General features: G+C 46.6%; 5 protein-coding genes across 5 annotated transcripts; 2 read left to right on the top strand and 3 right to left on the bottom strand.

Annotated features, from left to right (window-relative positions):
* Positions 1–4,966: 4,966 nt before the first annotated feature.
* On the top strand, positions 4,967–7,438 carry HD556DRAFT_1447098 (Acetamidase Formamidase; the record flags this gene model as incomplete). Its single annotated transcript, XM_041307199.1, has 24 exons — positions 4,967–5,011; positions 5,070–5,083; positions 5,140–5,158; positions 5,208–5,227; positions 5,279–5,318; positions 5,380–5,434; positions 5,494–5,604; positions 5,655–5,689; positions 5,740–5,776; positions 5,832–5,879; positions 5,931–6,211; positions 6,271–6,287; positions 6,341–6,419; positions 6,467–6,472; positions 6,523–6,549; positions 6,599–6,676; positions 6,723–6,755; positions 6,806–6,836; positions 6,894–6,924; positions 6,978–7,039; positions 7,092–7,106; positions 7,154–7,203; positions 7,257–7,310; positions 7,361–7,438. The coding sequence occupies 24 exons, from the start codon at positions 4,967–4,969 to the stop codon at positions 7,436–7,438; spliced, it is 1,266 nt and encodes a 421-aa protein (XP_041156350.1).
* Positions 7,439–7,635: 197 nt separating this feature from the next.
* HD556DRAFT_1447097 (uncharacterized protein) lies at positions 7,636–9,980 on the bottom strand (the record flags this gene model as incomplete). Its single annotated transcript, XM_041307198.1, has 6 exons — positions 7,636–8,070; positions 8,127–8,219; positions 8,273–8,428; positions 8,483–9,216; positions 9,274–9,802; positions 9,867–9,980. 6 exons carry the CDS (start codon positions 9,978–9,980, stop codon positions 7,636–7,638), a joined length of 2,061 nt encoding a protein of 686 aa, XP_041156349.1.
* Positions 9,981–10,643: 663 nt separating this feature from the next.
* Positions 10,644–11,919, bottom strand: HD556DRAFT_1398557 (casein kinase II, regulatory subunit). Its single transcript, XM_041303766.1, has 6 exons — positions 11,793–11,919; positions 11,744–11,746; positions 11,531–11,679; positions 11,367–11,476; positions 10,853–11,319; positions 10,644–10,803 (listed from the first exon to the last, which is right to left on the bottom strand). The coding sequence occupies exons 1-6, from the start codon at positions 11,846–11,848 to the stop codon at positions 10,764–10,766; spliced, it is 825 nt and encodes a 274-aa protein (XP_041156348.1). The 5' UTR covers positions 11,849–11,919; the 3' UTR covers positions 10,644–10,763.
* Positions 11,920–12,125: 206 nt separating this feature from the next.
* HD556DRAFT_1494824 (MBOAT, membrane-bound O-acyltransferase family-domain-containing protein) lies at positions 12,126–14,873 on the top strand. The gene is made up of 11 exons (XM_041308857.1): positions 12,126–12,366; positions 12,421–12,488; positions 12,582–12,956; positions 13,007–13,120; positions 13,169–13,318; positions 13,369–13,566; positions 13,615–13,763; positions 13,812–13,986; positions 14,051–14,198; positions 14,258–14,324; positions 14,380–14,873. The coding sequence occupies exons 1-11, from the start codon at positions 12,132–12,134 to the stop codon at positions 14,417–14,419; spliced, it is 1,719 nt and encodes a 572-aa protein (XP_041156347.1). The 5' UTR covers positions 12,126–12,131; the 3' UTR covers positions 14,420–14,873.
* A 262-nt stretch (positions 14,874–15,135) lies between these two features.
* Positions 15,136–17,004, bottom strand: HD556DRAFT_1311427 (uncharacterized protein; the record flags this gene model as incomplete). The annotated part of the gene is made up of 10 exons (XM_041300539.1): positions 15,136–15,576; positions 15,630–15,759; positions 15,811–15,941; positions 15,993–16,046; positions 16,094–16,160; positions 16,212–16,447; positions 16,500–16,582; positions 16,635–16,752; positions 16,807–16,935; positions 16,993–17,004. 10 exons carry the CDS (start codon positions 17,002–17,004, stop codon positions 15,136–15,138), a joined length of 1,401 nt encoding a protein of 466 aa, XP_041156346.1.
* Positions 17,005–17,919: the final 915 nt, after the last annotated feature.

Raw genomic sequence — 17,919 nt, 5'->3', positions numbered from 1 at the left:
ATGGTACTAAGACCGAATCGGATACCAAGCGCACTATATCCGTGGGATGTATCGCACTGCCACATCCTGGGATAACTTGCAATTGGATATTGCGTAGTACGTATTGTTCCACCATATCAACTCGCATGAAAATGCCAGCAACCTATATGGCCCTACTAATAGTGGGGGCTGAAAATTTCCATCCAGTCACCTTCACACTAGCTATAGGGATTATAGCGCGAACCTTAAGCTGAAGATTCGCACCAAATGTTTGTGAGCATCAAACATTTTATTCAGGTTACGAAGAAATAAAAATGCAAAGACAATGATCACATTTTACTATGTCACGGTTTCTATTATATTCTGATCATGTGTTTCAAGACGCTTATTAACTCTTCCCCATGCCGCAGATGAGTTGTGTTCAAAGCGCTTGCACGACATTCGCTGAATGCGCCGGGCCGCATGATGCCCTCGCTTCAGCCTTCAAAGCTTCACGCCCCGCTCCCGCAGGGCACAGGTCCCACGCACATTCCAATTTGTACTCCATCATCTTTCCCCGTCACGAGCATTCGTAACACTTTCTAGCTAGCCACTACAACTCACAGTCCAGCAGACATAGGCGGTATGTCCTCATTTGATCGAAATCATGACAGTGGGTACTCGAAGAATCGCAAGAAGAAATGTACACTATTGGAGGCATCGTCTCATCCGCTTGACGATAGCAACTACAACATGGTCATTGGTACCCCACTGAAATTACCGTTCGTTTTCCAACCTTCATTTCCACGCCAGTATTTGGTCGTAGCCGCTCGTCACGCACCCATCCCATTCATCGCCCATATGTGCTCTATGCGTGTGCAGCCCTTAGCTCGCAAGGCGACGAATGTCTGCATTCTTCCTGACCTGGTTCCTCAGTAGACACATTCTTTCGGGCGTGGCTTGCTCACCTATGCAGATGGAGAAGAATGAAGTCAAGGTGGCTGCTCGACGGAGGCCTGCAATTTGCGACAAAGTGTGCGAGGCACAACTTGATTGATTGTTGCCCTCGCCAAAGCTAGTGCCTATTGGTTTCGTGTCTAGATTACGATGCTTGCACTGATGCACATTTAGTTTCAGCACACTGTACGCATTTAAATTCTCACCATCTAGCCAATATCCACCTATATTCAGATGTGCGTTGATTGAATAGACAGATCGCGGGGCAGACAGTATGCGCCGGAAATGAGATATCAACAACCGCCATACAGAACGAATTGTGAGGTCTAATGGACCAGGAACTTGAACAGGGGCTGTTATACGTCTTCCGTTGTAGTCAGTCAATTGTCAGACTTCGACTTATCTTGAATCCTAGCACCGCAGTGTCTCCTCCGAGTCGGTTGAAATGTTCGCTATGCTCCGGGTTGATACACCATCTGAGCAGCTCATTGTGGCACTTGTTCGTGGTCACACGAAGGCAAAAAATGAGGGGCTTGGTGAAGGTATGAAGAGGATCGAGATCGAGAGCTGCATGATTGATCTTGATCATGCTGAACACAAGTAGTTGTTAGTCTCGACTCTCCCGTGGTCAGACCAATCGAACGAAGACAGTCGCTTTGGATCCTTCTGTATCACTAGGGGAAGTTGTGGAAATCGTCCATGCTCATTATAGTATGTGCATATAGTTTTGGGCTCGGCAGTATACTAGTTGCAAATTAGCAAGGGTAGCTGCTAACGGGAAATAGATATAACTCTGCAAAACAAAATGCCCATTCTCTCCAGCTGGTGCTACAGATAAATATATGTGCGTTTACCAGAATATTCGAGTCTCGAATGTATCTCTTGTACCCGCATCTAAGATATCAAAGTAGTTCCGAAGAACTCAACGAAATAATAAAACGAAAATGGTGAGCAAAAGTCGAAACATGCTGAACGAAGTGTGTTTCCAATAAGTAAGTGGTATCGCCCATTAAGCCCTGCTGTAGCTTAAACACTACAGAGGATATGGCACTGTATTAGTTATCAGTGCCTGGAGCTGCAACCAACGATGGTAAGCTATCGTTCCGCAGATTAAATAAATGTCACCACTTACATTCATATATGAATGAGACAGTATACATCGCGTTCATGCAATGACGCAGTAACAACCCCCAGAGCTTGATTGCGACTCCTCCTCCACTGGTGTCGACGATGTACTACTACTCTTATCGTCGACCTTGGAAGCGGACAACATAGCGAGGATATTTGAGAATGAGTCCATTGCACTTTGGGAATGCAAAAATGACGAGGGTGTGACTTTACGAGTAGGTGTTGTATGAGAGATGGTAGCTGAATGAACTGCTGATGGACGAGAGGTAAAAGTTGGTTGAGCTCATAGAATGGAGACTTATATATACACTTCTACCATGACTTGACGGGGGAAAGAACTCCACAAAATTCCGCATATCCCTGCCTAATTGTCACTTTCAGACCGAGACGTACCAGTCACAGAAACCAAGTCTGCCACGCCCAGAGATGCATTGACACGTAAACAATAAAAAAGCTAGCAATAGCGGATACATGTGGGACTACATCAGGTGAGCCGCGACCTTTCCGATAGGTAGGACCGGGAGGGGTTTGACAATAAGGTCATCCTGATTAGGCAACCATAGTATTCGTTGCAAAGGTCCAACAGGGAACCCAATTGGCTTCAGACTGGGTGATGACGAATATTTTTCCGAGGTACATTTCATCAGCTCGCGATATTGACCCGGTCCAGCTGCGCAGCACGAGCCAGACGGAGAAGGGATCTGGAAGGTAAGAATGTCAATATGCTGCACAATAGATCGTTCAGTTGTCTATCTGCTTGATGGGGCCTGGGTATCCAATGGCCCGAACAGTGCATCATGTTGCTATTTGAATAATATCATTGCCAAGCAATTCAGGGAACTGACGAGAAGAGAGTACTTACATTTGGACCGCGATATAACGGTATAAAGGCTGGTCTTGATGGAAAAGTTGACATGTATTGCCATAGTGGGTGAGGTGTGGGCAGTACTTAGTAGACTTGTGTGAGAATTGGGGTGAGTATCGGGGAACCCGAAAAACCCGAAAACGTTGAGAGTTTCCAGTGGCTTTTAGCTCCCTTGATTTATTTATGCCCCAACAACATGCACTTGCGGAATGAGACTGCATATACTTACATGTAGCGGGTCCCGGTGAATCAATGATGATTAATTGATTATCCTAGTCACCATAATGTGTTTGTGTTTGTTTGACAACACCTATAGTACCGACGTATGCAAATTTAGTTCCTTTTATTACTTGTCAACGTCTTCCTCCGCAACATCAACATTTGTGATAGTCTCGAGGGGTCTGACTTTATTTGTTTCTACTCAGCCAGATACTCCCTGGTGGTAGGAAAGTCCATTCGTCAAAATGTGATTCGTTACCAGCTCAGTTCCGGAACCATGAATCATACGATGTTGTATAGTTGTTTTGTGTTGGTATGGCGTTCCATGCGTGTAATGGTCACTGACTTGCAGGTTGTACTGCATCTAGTATCGCAAATCCTTCCTGTGGTGTGACCTGTGACGAAGTTGGTTGCGAATATTTGATATTTGAGAGAGAACGTAGGGAAACACATGCCTGTGCCAACTGGACGTTGTGATGGTCTTGTAGTTTACTGATGTAGTTTCTCCTCCATGACTTGCTTTAGAACTCGCAGCGCCAGTTTGCCTCTCAACTGAACAGAAAGTCTTACACTATAACGTCTGCATCCAAACTTCTGTATCAATCGGTGTCAAATTTGAGAGTAAGTCCACTTGATGTTGCCCATACTAGCTCCTTCAAGTCAGTGACACACAATCATGTCGCTGAAATAAAGTCAACCCTCGTACCATTCAAATCCAACTTTCCCCAACAAAAGTGCAAATCAGCAGGCCTATCGAACTTGGAAAACACTCTCACCTTCTTCAGGATCGTTTCGACCCTTCACTTGATGAGTATTTCTGGATGAGAGGTGTCGCGTACATCTGTGAGACTGTCGGCCTCGAAGGTCTGACCGTTGAATACTGCTTTCAGCCAAGGACAAATGGCGCGCCTCCTCAGTTTCTAGATGCCGATGGAGAGGTGCTTGGTATCTGTGTGCGATGACGTTGAGGACGACATCCCTTTGCAGCAACAGGTGGATTGCTTGGCAAATCTTCTGGGTAGACTGCCGCAGTTGTGGGTCAATATCTATCCGCGTCATGATTGGGAGTGAGCATAGAGATATTTTGATATCCAGCTTCTGCCATCGAATACTTGATCTGCACATCACATAACTACCATACTGTTAAGTTGCTAACGTAGGCTCACCTGTCAGTACTGTCGGCAGACGGCTGCAATGTCAGTGTATACGTACTAGTAGTACAAGATTGGAATGTCGCCGCGGCGAACTTGTCAAAGTTCAAACACACGTATTGTGTCACGTGTGGACCGTACTGAGTGCGGCAAGTCAAACTTGTTTGGGCTCACCCATGACAGTACTAGTATCGGTTCACCATACCCACGTCTCTCGTGTTATCGTAGCAAGTCGCCTGATCTTCAAGGTTCGCACGATGGTCAAAATCTTGAGAACGTATCTGTCAAAGTCGTACGGTGTCTGTACAGACTGTACTGCATCAAGCACATTCCGGACTCAACTTGAAACTATGAATTCGCAATTATCTGAGACTCAGAGCGGATGCATGATAGCAGGTGAGAATCTCAGTTTACGCTGCTCCGTTCTGGCGTTACTGAGTAAGTGGTCCAAAATTAAGTCTTGCATGAGACTCGAGATGTCTGTTGTGACAGCACCACCCATGTAACTAGACTCGTGACCAGTCCGTCTATGAGGCACATTGTTGATAGACGGTTGCGGTATAACGCGGACCGCTAGTCTTATCAGGAGCCATTATAAGCTATTGGCTCCAATCATTATGAGGTTCCTTTCCTTTCAACTCAGTCTTCTCATCCCAAGTCCCATCACAAACCAAAAAGCGATTAACTGATGGCAACTGTCGCGAACTCTGTGGCTCACCCAACCTTGATTTCGGTACGCAACTGCGTCCTGTTCACCTGCGAAAGTTGACAACTGATCACTGCACCTCTAGGCTGATCCTTTTGTGTAGGTTTTAGGTTATGTATCCACGTCTTTATCTCATGATGTCGATTAACTGCAAGTCCTGCAAGAGAACAGAAGGTTTGTTCCACGTTTCACCGTAGTTGCAACATTTATTAACACTTTTCAGAACCTGCACAACCGCTGGCAGTGAGTTAGTACGCTGTTCGTTCTCAATTGATCACATGACCCTGTTCGCAGTCCCGATATTCCTGCCGTTGCCACAGTGAAGCCCGGACAGGTATGTCACGATGCCCTTGGATGTATGTATACACCTGTCTTATGTTCGATCATTTGCACAGGTGTTTAACGTCGAATGTGTTGACTGGACAGGAGCGCAAATCGGTAACAACGACAGTATGTATACGGGCTTTTGCCATCATAAGGATCTACTTTAAGGCCACTATTTCCGACAGCGAGCGATGATATCAGAGACGTAGACCTGACCAGCGTTCACAATTTGTCCGGTCCAATCGCTGTGGAGGGCGCTGAGCCTGGAGACTGTCTCGTAGTTGATATTCTTGATGGTATGTCGCACCTGATTGCTCTTCCGCGTCTCTTTTTTATTTGTTCGTAGTCAGACCGTTTGATAAAATGCCCTGGGGCTACACTGTAAGGACTCATAAAATCAATCATTTAGTCAAGCGCCTAAAGTGCAACAGGGTATTTTCGAACTCGAGAACGGCGGCGGATTGTTTGGTGAGCGAAAAAAATATGCCATATTTCGCATATTTCTAATCAAAATTTTACGTAGCTCGGGAATTCCAGAGCAGAGCTGCAAAGGCTATCTGGGATTTCAAAGGTTTGCGTCTTCCTACGATATGCGTGCAACGTTCTGATGACATGTCTCCAGGCGTCTATGCCACTTCAAGGCACATTCCTGGCGTACGTTTCGCTGGCGTGTCACATCCTGGGTTGATCGGCACAGCACCGTCCGCTGAGCTATTGGCAACCTGGAACAAGCGTGAAGGTGCCCTTATTGAAGCTCACGCTAATTCGGTTCCTCCCGTCGCCTACGGCCCATTGGCACCAGGCGCTTATGTCGGCCAAGACCTTCCTGATGACGTACGCGCGAAAATCTATCGCGAAGGCGCACGGACGATTCCTGGAAGAGAGCATGGCGGTAATTGCGACGTAAGCTTCCTTTAAATCATCATTTGTTATCTCGATTGTAGTAACTATCTACTTGATAGATCAAAAACTTGTCAAGGTAAAGGAAGCTCACTACAGGCTTCCGTTGTTTCTCACATCCTTTGGGTCAAGGGGTTCGCGCTGCTATTTCCCTGTATTCGTGAAGGGTGCAAACTTGTCTGTTGGCGATCTCCACTTCTCTCAAGGAGATGTGAGTATCTTCATCACGCAGTTCTGCTCATGCTAACATTCAAACAGGGCGAGGTAGGCTAGAATCCATCAGTGCGTAGGTGATCTAAACGAGCACTACTTAGCTGTCCTTCTGTGGCGCCATAGAGATGGTGTGGAGTTTCTGCAATCTTGTCCCGCTCTCACTAATGTGGCTTCCAGGCTGGAATAGTCACTTTCAGCACTAGCATCATAAAGGGCGGTGTTGAGAAGTTTGCTATGAAACAACCCATCTTCCTGGTATGTTCTTGTCTCAGGTGGCCACTCCCGGTGCTGACCGTCACAGCCCTCTCCTGTCGATCCACTATACTCCGCAAAAGTAGGTTCATAAGCACATCATCTGTTTTAGTTGCTAATCCAATTTTCCAGTTGATCTTCCAGGGGATCAGTGTAGACTACCGTATGCATGAGCACGTTGAATGCCACATCATTCATTATTGACGTTAATAATTGACAGACGGTGATGGTACCCAATACAACATGGATGCGTCAGTGTACTTTCCCTTGATACATTGATGCGTAGTTCATTAACTTTACTTAGCACGGTGGCCTACAAGCAGGCTGCTCTGAACGCTATCGCTTATCTTATGAAGATTGGTTACAGTAAGTCCCGCATCACAAAATGAACCATCTACTGATCAGCGAGTGACCGCAGCCCGTGAGCAAGCATGTAAGTCATGTTCTGTGAGGGGAAGAAAAATGCTCAATTTCATTTAGACCTTTTGTTGTCTGCTGCGCCGGTAGAAAGTCATATTGGTGCGATCGTGGTAAGTCAGATCCAATTTGAGTTCCTCGACAGTTTTATTCAATTTTATCTTAGGACTCTCCAAATGCCTGTGTGACTCTCGGTCTTCCCTTGGGAATCTTTGAACATGTGAGTTCGTTGTGATCATGTAGCCGATTTGACTACATGATGTGTAACAGGACATTTTACCCAAGGATGAAGGTTTGAAGAAGCTGGAATTTGGGCAATGTGCTGTGCGCAGCGATGGCGTGCTGTAAAATATGGCCAAGATCATGAATCCTGCATGAACCAATCAACAACGATGTATTCTAATTAATGTCTGTGTATACGCAAACATTTTGTACAATACTACACAGAAGGATTCTTACTCTTGCCCCGAATCAATAAAACCTGACATACACCCTTCTTCCTCTTCTTAGACTTAAATAGCAAGCTGCGTATTAGATAGGCCGAACTACGGTTCTGTGTAACTGAGACCGCAGGGGGTGGTCACATGCCACACTGCCTTCAACACCTGTGAACCGGGTTTCACACTACTGCACACCCACTCGAACAGTCCATCATTCTTTCCCGCGCGGTCCCCAGTGGTTGACCACCTCGCATAACACCCATCTCCTACCCGTACCGTTCCCGAGTCGATGTCAGCAAGGCCTCCGGGCTCTTGCAACGTGACTGTAATACGAGGGTCTGCAGAAAATGGAAGTGATGTGCGAACGATGACGTTGCTGACGGGGTCGCGGTGCGTGTTGTTGAGAGTGGCTGTGATAGTATACGTCTTAGTCGCCTTGCCGTTGAAGTCAGGTAGTGAGCCGATTGTGCGGTTGAACTGCGTGGCCATCGCGGGGTCAATACCAAGAGAGCATTGGATAGGCTGCGACTGATTGATGCTCTGCTCCGATACGCAAGGTTAATGGGTCTCGGAAACTAACATAGGAAATAACGTACCGTGATATCCATGTCAGAAACGTGTTTTCCATCCAGGTAAGTGTGAATAGTGCCCGGAGTTAGTGCATAGTTGCTTGTGTTCGAAATCTCGCACTAGAATGATAGATGTGAGGCAGGTACGATGACATAAACGAGACATTACTCACAGTCCAAAAGACATGGGAGTTAACGCTCGGTACTGTGACTCTGGTAAATGACGCTTTCAGTGGGATAGTTGCTATAAGAATGTGATGGGTCCCTCCCACTCCACGACTTGGAATGAACACCTTTGCGGTCGCTGTGTGAGCCACGGCCTTGTCGAGCTGCAATAAAGTCATTATCAGATTCGCTAGCAATATGAAACAGTCATGACGCACCTCTGCTAACACTATGCGTTCTCTTTGGTGCTGTAACTTGGATGACTGCGCTGAAGCGGACAAGGAAGTCGATGGCTGAGACTGCTGCAAGTTTGATGTTGGTTGCTTGGAGTTAAGGGTGTTCTCTGTGGCGTTACTCCCGCCACTACTTGGGTTCCGCGCACTGGATGAATATTGCGATGGTGGTGCGGTCGTTAAGGAAGATGCCTGTGATTGTGCTAGAAAATGGAAAAACGGTTGACCTGCCAGTGTACTTGATTGTGCTGGAGTAGATGTAAAGAAACCTTGAGTTGTGACAGTGGGTTGTCCCTGTAAGAATCCGAACACGTTTTCTGCTGCAGGTTCCTGTGTGGCCCCAGCTTGGTGAGGAGCACTTTGAGTGTTTCCAAATATGCTTCGTCTGTCTTGCTGTGTCGAGGACAGAATGCTCTCGAAGGGTGAAGCATGTCCTGTGGTATTCCAAAATGGAACATTTTTGGGCTTGACCGGTAAATCGCAAGGGTCAGGCTTCCAAAAGCCTCCTTGTTGCTTTAGCTCCATCTTCTTCAGTTCAGGTACCCCTACTGAATGAACATAGGGCTCTGCTGTTGTCACCGCGAGCTCCACATCGTCCCAATCCTCCCCGGTAGACTGAGAAATTTGGCATCGATAAGTTAGAACGACTGATGAAGAAGGGACACCATCAATGGTCGTGACATGTAGTTCGTATACTGGCTTCCATGTAGCGTTAACCTCTGAGGAGGACTCAGTGATAGATGAAAATGCGACAGCTTAATGATAAGACAACTCACTGTACTTCAGTTCCAGCTCAGCGACCGTAGCGGTGCGGCCAGAAACTGGTGCAAGAATAACAGTGGCTTTGGTCACCAAGGCGCAGGATTGGAGGAAAAGTCGCTGTACTTCTTCATCTATTTCCTTCTTGACGTCCTTGATCTGCTGGTCAAGTACCGCAATGACTTCGGATCGACTCTTGCCAATGTCTATGAACTCATCGAAAAGTGTAACGAGGTGTGCGGGTTCTGCCACACCCGCCAGAACATTTCCTTTGGCAAGAGAGTTCATATATGTCGACAGGAAGGCGAAGCTTTGTTGCCTTAGCTGACGCTCATCCTGTAGGCGCGTAAACTCGGCCTGCAGATCACGAAGGACATCACTACTAGTCTCGTGCCGATGACCAAACGGGTCGGATTTATAGTCGGACGGGCCATGGTAGTAATCTACGACCAGCAGATCATCTGAACCAGTGGTCACAGATGCCCAAATTCCACTCTGACGATGCAGTAGGGGAAGGTTTGAAATATTGATGGCCAGCGATCCATTCTAATTATGTAGTAGTAAGTGACTGAGTCTTAGAAGCTGCTGAGGTCAACCACTATGCACGTACTAGAGACTGGGTAAAGTTGAGGGGGAAAATGCGGGTAACCTCAGCTACGTCGGAGCTGAATATCCTCACGGACTTGATGGGAAAGTCAGTTGCAGAGAGATTTATCACATTCATCCTGAGTAAGAGCGCAGGGCAGGAAAGGTGCAGTACATGTGCAAGTGTTATAAGTCTCGAGCAAGCTTCGAGTCAGGTCACAGGTGACAAGTACTTCCAGACATAGTGGAATGGTCGTTGCAGCTGTGCAGGCCGTATTTAGGTAATAACCGGCTCCGCCTAGTATTGGGTGGCTCGGCTATGGTTGACTCAGCGCGGTACAAAGGAAACCACCAATGATCATCATCATATTACTTGTCAATGTTCAAAAATTTAATGGTTGCTATAGTAAGACCCCAATCAAAGCAGTTGAATGTATAGTTAGTATAGCAGCACAATATACCTCGAGCCATTCAAAGGACTCAATTTATTACACAGAGCAATTTGACATATCTGAGAACAATGGTTTTGCAGGGGTAGTTGAAACATCTGTGGAGACAAGCAAGAGCCCTGGGGTGAACTATGTAGATACAGAACTAAGAAAGTGTCGTACCGACCTTCTCATCTTTCAGACGCTTGCAGTCACTGATGATGTTCATAGGATATGGGAACTCACATTTTTCTTCACCTCTCAACACCTCTTTTCGACTTATTCTTCACTGGCAAGAATATATGGTATCTATCGTTGTCTTCTTTTGGAGCAGACGAAGAACAAGGCAGATAGGATCTTTGTCTCTTGTTCGCTTTCATTTGCGAGAACTCTCTTTGGAAGTTTGCTGACGCTGCTCAGGACACGGATTCCAACATAACAAGCCCAATTAATGATATGATATGATCACAATTCAAAGAAGTAAAACAAATAATTTAACTGAGGTCCTCGAGCGCTTCGAGGCGTATTATTTGCCTGTACACTACGCATGAGAAAGGTCCTTGAAAATGAAGAACCAACTCACCTGTCACGAACAGCCTCTTGCCATCTCTGCAACTTTGCAGTCTCATTCAGCTGAAAACCATATATCCTCGGTCGATATCTTTCTGCTTTCAATGCAACACTCGCAGTGCTGGCTGTCTCTCCGACACCCTCGGAAATTTCAGGTTCTTCCTTAACTCTCCTACTTTTTCTGCTGGAGTCGTTTTCAATACCACGGGAGGTTGGAGTAGGATCAACAGGACCAGATTTCGGCGGAAGAAGACTGGGGTATACGAGGAACAAGAGGTGAGGGAAGGACGTGCCAAAGTAAGCGCCATCAATGGAGCCATGGCGCGACGATTTGGGAGAGTAGACGTCTTCGCATCGACCGCAGTACAACTTCACTGACTTTTCGTAGGGTGTATCACTGAGGCCTACTGGTAGCAGTGGCTGGGATTGACAGAGTACTCGTGGGCACCGACCAAAATCCACTCGCTTGAATTTGTCGAGCTGAAAGGAGGTGAGGAAGCTTAGCGGTAAGAGCAGGCAGACGTTACCATTTTAGCCAGTCCGCGGGCAGTAACAATCCATCGAGCATGGATTAGACCATACAACAAACGGGCCTGGACATCGAGCGCACCACGTAGCTCGTCTTGTATATCGTCGTCTGGGAATCGATGGCTCTCAGTCACAACCTAACAATATGGCTTTCGAAATGTACCGAGATTATCCGTGATTAAATCGAGCGCTTGTGCATAGTTTGAAACTTCGTTGTTGAGGCCAGTGAGATTGAATCTATCTAGGATATAGTCCTCTTCGACTTCGCAGAAATATTCGTTGCCCTTGGATGAAAGAAACCAAGAGATCCACTTCAACCGTGTTTAGAACGTAACATATCCGTCGTGACTGCTTTCTCACCGAACTGGAAACCGATGAAACAGCACAGCTTCAGTTGTGCGACGGCTAGGCAATAAAGGACCCACTTAGAGTATTCAGAATCCGAGCCTGTGGAAATGTCGTCCACTGCGCGTCCAAGCATTGTATCAGCTATGCAGTCAAAAAAACTCCTTCACTGAGGAACTGACTGGCAATATACAATAGATGTCAGCGGAACCATGATGCGATTCGAATTTCCGAGAGGTGCAATACCACCAGCATCCACATAAGGAAGAAAATTCTCGCATCACTTGGACGTGGACGAGTTGCCTTGTGTAAATCTCTAACGGCCTGCCAATGGACTCGACTTTTTGAAACCTCGCAGAACCAACGCAGCTTCCTTCCAGAAATATACGGAGCTCATGCAAAAGGACATAGTGGTCGATATGCCCACAGATATGCGAAACCAAGAAGGCCATTTCTCGACATTTGACCTTGACTACACTCCGCCAAAGCCAGGGGGAATTACATCACTCACTGTTGATATCCCTGCTTTGAGCCGCATCCCAAACGAACCGCGCCCACCTCCAAGATGGAAAACTCCAGAATTTATCTTCTATTATGTGGTCGCTTTGTTTGTGATCCCTCTTATGGTATGGATACCTATCCACCTGAGTTCACGTATGTAGAATTTTGTTGCAGATGGTTGTCACTAATGCTAATGAATGTGATCAGCTTCACATCCGAATTATCCATATTATCGTCACAGATTATCACCAGGTTGGATGTTCGGACGCGAAGTTGTGAGTGTCATATCTTGTACTAGGCATGATGTCCTGGCCGTTTTCTGCCTCTGTTTCATGCACAAAATAATTCCCTGACTTTTATTCTCGCAGGATAACAGTGATACCCAGTATCGGTCATTTCGCAACAACATACTTTCACTCTCATTCCTTGTCCTGATCTTCATCACTCTCAAATACATATACACACGGTCTGCATTTCGCTCTGCCCTAAGTATACCCTCGGATAAGCTTTACCTGATTCCGTTTTTTCTTGTGTTCTCTGTTCTATACCTTACTGGTCTCCACGGGACGAGCGTCTTCAAGATTGTAGTTATCCTGACGGCCAACTACTGGATTGCTAAGACATCCAAAGGATCGCGCATGGGACCACTGCTTACATGGGTTTTTAACGTTTTAATCTTATTCGCTAATGAGACGCATGGCGGATATCGGTATGCCAGTTTCCACCCTTCATTAGAAGTTTTGGTTCGTTATTCTAGACGTCTATCATCAACAGTTTCTGACTTTTCACCCAGGACGCATTCCAAGGCATTTATCCGCGTTGGCACATAAGCTTCAATATCACTATGCTGAGATTGGTGTCATTCAATATGGATTACTATTGGGCCTATAATTCTCGTGGGGGAGAGGTGAGCAACTAGGTTCGATATCTGTCTCGATACTTACGCACTTCGAAGAGCTTGAGCTCTGCTTCTACCGAAAAGCAGAGAGCCAACACGCCACTGCCTTTAGAAGATTATACATATCGGAATTATATCACCTATGTCCTCTATCCTCCACTCTACATCGCTGGCCCTATTCTGACATTCAATAATTTCATGTGGCAGGTACATGTTTTTTTCTGTTTGATTTGCTTTCGTTTACATCATTTATGCAGTTGCGCCGCCCTATAGATATTCCCATACACGTCCAATGCCGCTACTTGGTTCGTTTCCTTGTTAGTCTCCTGACCATGGAGTCCATATTACACTACATGTATGTTGTGGCCATCAAAGATACGAAGACTTGGCAAGGCTATACACCACTGGAGCTAAGTATGATTGGCTTTTGGAATCTCATCGTCGTCTGGTTAAAAGTAAGTTTTTTTTGGATGTGTTTCATTTTCTGTTGATCATTTGAGTAGCTGCTTTTACCATGGAGGTTTTTTCGTCTCTGGTCTTTGGCCAGCGGTATCGACCCACCTGAAAACATGGTACGGTGCATGGTCAATAATTACTCTACTCTTGGATTTTGGCGAAGTTGGCACCGGTCTTACAATCTCTGGATCGTCCGGTTCGGCTGTTGTATACACGTGTGGGCTTCTTACTTACTGGAATACAGATACATCTACATTCCGCTCGGAGGTACAGAGAACGTTGCACTGACAACTGCGCTTATCTTCACATTTGTCGCACTCTGGCATGATCTCTCCTTTCGCTTGCTTGCGTGGGGATGGCTCGTCAGTTTTTTCATCTTACCTGAGCTCCTTGCGAGGTATCTTCTCCCTCACACAAAGGTTAGTCGAATACCCTCTTCGTGGCATTTTCACCTTCTACGTCTCATTTAACTCGCACGATCAGTACGGGCAATTTTCATGGTATCGCCATGTCTGCGCAATCGGAGGCGTACTCAACATGTTAATGATGGTTTCCGCAAACCTTGTTGGATTTGTGATTGGTACGGACGGGATAATGTATATGGCCAGCCAGATGGCGGGAACGTGGCAAGGTAGGGCGCCTTCTGTTCTTTGTCACCGCGTGGTATTGGACTATCTAATGCTCCATTAGGATTTTGTTTCTTGCTTGCAGCCAGTTGCATTATGTTCGTGGGAGTGCAGCTTATGTTTGAGTACCGGTGCGTTCTATCGCGGGAGCTCTTTGCGTCGTGATCACTCAAACTCAGTTCTCAGAGAAGAAGAGATGCGAAGAGGTGTTTACCGAAGGTGTTGATGATTTGCTTGAGGCCATTGATCGTCATTAGCGGTCTTAATTAGCGTCCGCGTTCTGTGCTGCACCTATAGGAAACGACGTCTCGTGCCTTCCTTTTGTCACCCTGATTCATTCAATGAGCTCGTTCAAGAACCCCGTTCGCGAGGATCAAGTGAAAGCCCATCGTGGCCGAAGAAGATCAGAAGCACTAAGAACACGCGAACAGAGACCACGCACACGGCGTACTGCGAACGACGACGACATTGTGTACAAATGTGGGTGTAAGCTCCGGCCTGTTAGTGACGAGGGGCTTTTGAAAGGTTCTAATACCTATCGACGCATCATGACCTTGAGTCGTTACAGCTAACCAATGGTGGACCCTGCGCTCAAAGCCTGAAGTAAGTTCCTACAGGCTCTCACGCCACAATAAGCAGAGGGAGTGCTTGAGCACGACACTCAATCGATCGGTTCGTCAAATTTCAAACGATCAGGCAGGAGCCTCGAACCTATATGTTAATTTGTTCAAAACATATCAACGCCGATACCAGTAGTAACGCTAATATTAACTGTGATGATGTCCATATGTCTGGAGAATGGTAATGCAACGAGATTACAGAAAGAAACGATGATCAAATGACTGTCTTGCCTAGAAAACGACGGTGATTAAACGAAAGGAATGAGCAATATATGTGAGTACACTAAACATGTTATAATAAAGAGAGGGAGAGCATTTGTTATTATGATCGCATGCCAAGACAACTCAATCGTGCGATATTCATTTCTGCTTCCATGTCTAATGATCGCTGCTTGGCCCGCTCGCGGAGAAGGCCCCACTTGACCCACCAATCGTCGGCTTCATCTTCGGCATCGTATCCCCAAAGTTCTTTGAGCTGCTCCCATTGGTCAGAAGCCTTGCCACCGCCAAAAACGCTTTCCCCTTGAGCAGTCTTGGCACGCATCTCCTGATCGCGTTGCTCCTGCTGAGGACCAGCTGGCATCATCTGGAAATACAGATTACATTGCTCCGTATGCACAACACTGGCACAGCGATCTTCCCGAAGATCTTGAAAAGCGTGTAAAAATGTCGATATTTGTTCCCTGTCTCGCAGGTGGGAGAAAAGTCTTGCAAATACAGCGGCGTCTTCCACAGCCATCGCGCCGCCCTGCAAGGATCCTGCCTGAAGGAAGTGTCAGCACAACAGGCCATCCCATGGTCAAAGTTATAACATACAGGAAGTGGATGTGCAGCCTCGCCTATAATTACCATGCGACCGTGCTCATCAACCCAATCCTTTATCGGTGGAACCATCTTGACCTGTACACGGGAAGGTGTGGCAGCCAATTTGGTCATCTTTAGGAGTCTGAGGTTTTCAATTAGCCAGAATAAACGATTTTCACTAGATTCGTTGTACCTCGGTTCGCATTCTCCAAGCTGCCGCCGCATCTCCTTTAAGTCGAGGCCTCCTCCCCAGCAATCATCATCGGATAGCCCTTTTTGCCTGGGAGGCACCCATAGATGTAGCGCAAACTCATCCTTACCCCCCTACTCAGGAACTGTTAGATTAAGCACGACACCTCACGAATGTTGACATACCATACGGAATGCCACAGCCGAGCGATTATTGCCTAGCCAAATAAACATGGTCTCCTGAACATTACATTAAAGCCAATTATGATCGTACAAGTGTGACTTACGACAGGTTGTTCAAAGAGAGGTGCCAATTCAGGATCGGCTCTCATGAGTGCTCCTGGGACAGTAGTACTATGGCAGTTAGACGACGAGTAAATTAACAAAGTCCAGGGCAAATCTTACTTGTAGAATAAAGATTGATATGGCACTGTGTCGAGAACATCATTACCGACGATTGCTTGTTGCACTATACTCGAGCGGCCATCGGCGCCGACAATCACGTCGGCCAGTAGTGTTTCCCCCGTGGACAACGTCACGCGGGGGCCATCGCCATTTACAGAGACAACTGTTGTGCCTGCCCGCACCTCAGCGCCCGCTGCTATAGCAGCATCGTACAAAACTTGTCGGAGACCGGCGTGCTGTATGAACAGATGAGATTAATTTGAAGCGAGGGCAAGAGATTACACGTACATGTAGGAAGAGGAAATCTCCTCCAGTTACTCGGAGAACCTCTTCTTCCCAATGATGGGTACCAATCAACTCGCCGGTTTCGTCTGTAGATATAGTCAGTTATAGAGTAGAGGTGATATGCTGATATATACGAACAAATCTCAATCTCCATGGCACTGGACGTTATGGATACTTGCCGAAGAGCGCGCTCGAGGCCCCAATGGAAGAGAACTTTCGAGACGTTTGGAGGCAACCGAATGCCTCCGTGCGACATCTGTCCAGTGGCACAATGAGAACGCTACGACGTCGATAGTTGTAGGATACTGACCTTCGAAATATCTGAATCGGAGTAATGTTCGAGAACAACAACACGATGGCCGACTCGTCTCAATGCTATCGCACATGAAAGACCTGCGATCCCGCCACCGACGACAAGAAAATTTATGGTCAGTTCTGCCTGGAGAGGTTGAGTCAAAATATGTGCCTAGCGTCAGATGGGATAGATATAACATACTTTTCCAGACATCTAGGCCAGCAAAGGTAAGAAAGTCGGCGAAAAAGTAAGGGCTACTCGGGAACTCGTCATATGCAATGGAGGCACATGAATATATAGTTTGAGAGTCTTCACCAGTGCCAAAAAGAGAAAAGCAGGAGAACTACCGAAGTACCTATTGCAACTGCCCTCGGCACGTGAACGGCGACTTGCACGGAACTTTCATAGGGTGGAAAATTCAATTTGGTGCATCCTCAGCAAACCTTCCACGTGGGTCCCTTTGGTAATTTTGATCCTACTTGAGCGCTCGTCGTGAGATGCCGGCATTAGCAGCTGGTTCTTGCAAACTTCGGGGGTTCTCAGGTAAGAAGTTTCTTACAATTGTGCATTTACAGTGGTTATACCTATAGGACTAACGAAGGCCTCAACTTATCTTTTCGTCGCTGGCGAACACGATGCATGATTACATAATCAACAAGTGGTAATTATTGGTTTATCCTGAAATATAGGACTTAGACGCCCAAGCGCTCAACGTTCAACAAGCGCTGCATTGAAACACAGTTCGTTTCAAGCCCTCTAAGTCTGGAAGCTTGAAGGTTCAAAGATCGTCTGTATAGAACGTCAAGCGACGACAGCTTCTTGGTCTACAAACCCCAACGGATCCGACAGTTCATCCGTGCGATGATCGTATGCTTCTTACCGACCATCAAATTTCTAATCTGTGAGGCACTGCACCTATAAGCGCGTATGCAGGTACAGGTCAAGCTTCAAGATCGTTTCGTGTTTGCCGCCGGGCTCTAAATCCGCGGACAGAGAGAGTTTGAGACGTCGACAGCGATCTCGACTTTGATATATATGTCAAGTCATAATTCTTATTGTTAAACGGTCGCATATACTGATACAAGCTACAGATAAATCGGCGCCTACTAATGGCGATAAAATAATGCC

The sequence above is a fragment of the Suillus plorans genome (genome assembly GCF_016647745.1).
Source record: "Suillus plorans strain S12 chromosome Unknown HD556scaffold_60, whole genome shotgun sequence".
In the NCBI taxonomy this organism is placed as follows: Eukaryota; Fungi; Basidiomycota; class Agaricomycetes; order Boletales; family Suillaceae; genus Suillus; species Suillus plorans.
This window is presented reverse-complemented; position numbering and strand designations above follow the sequence as displayed.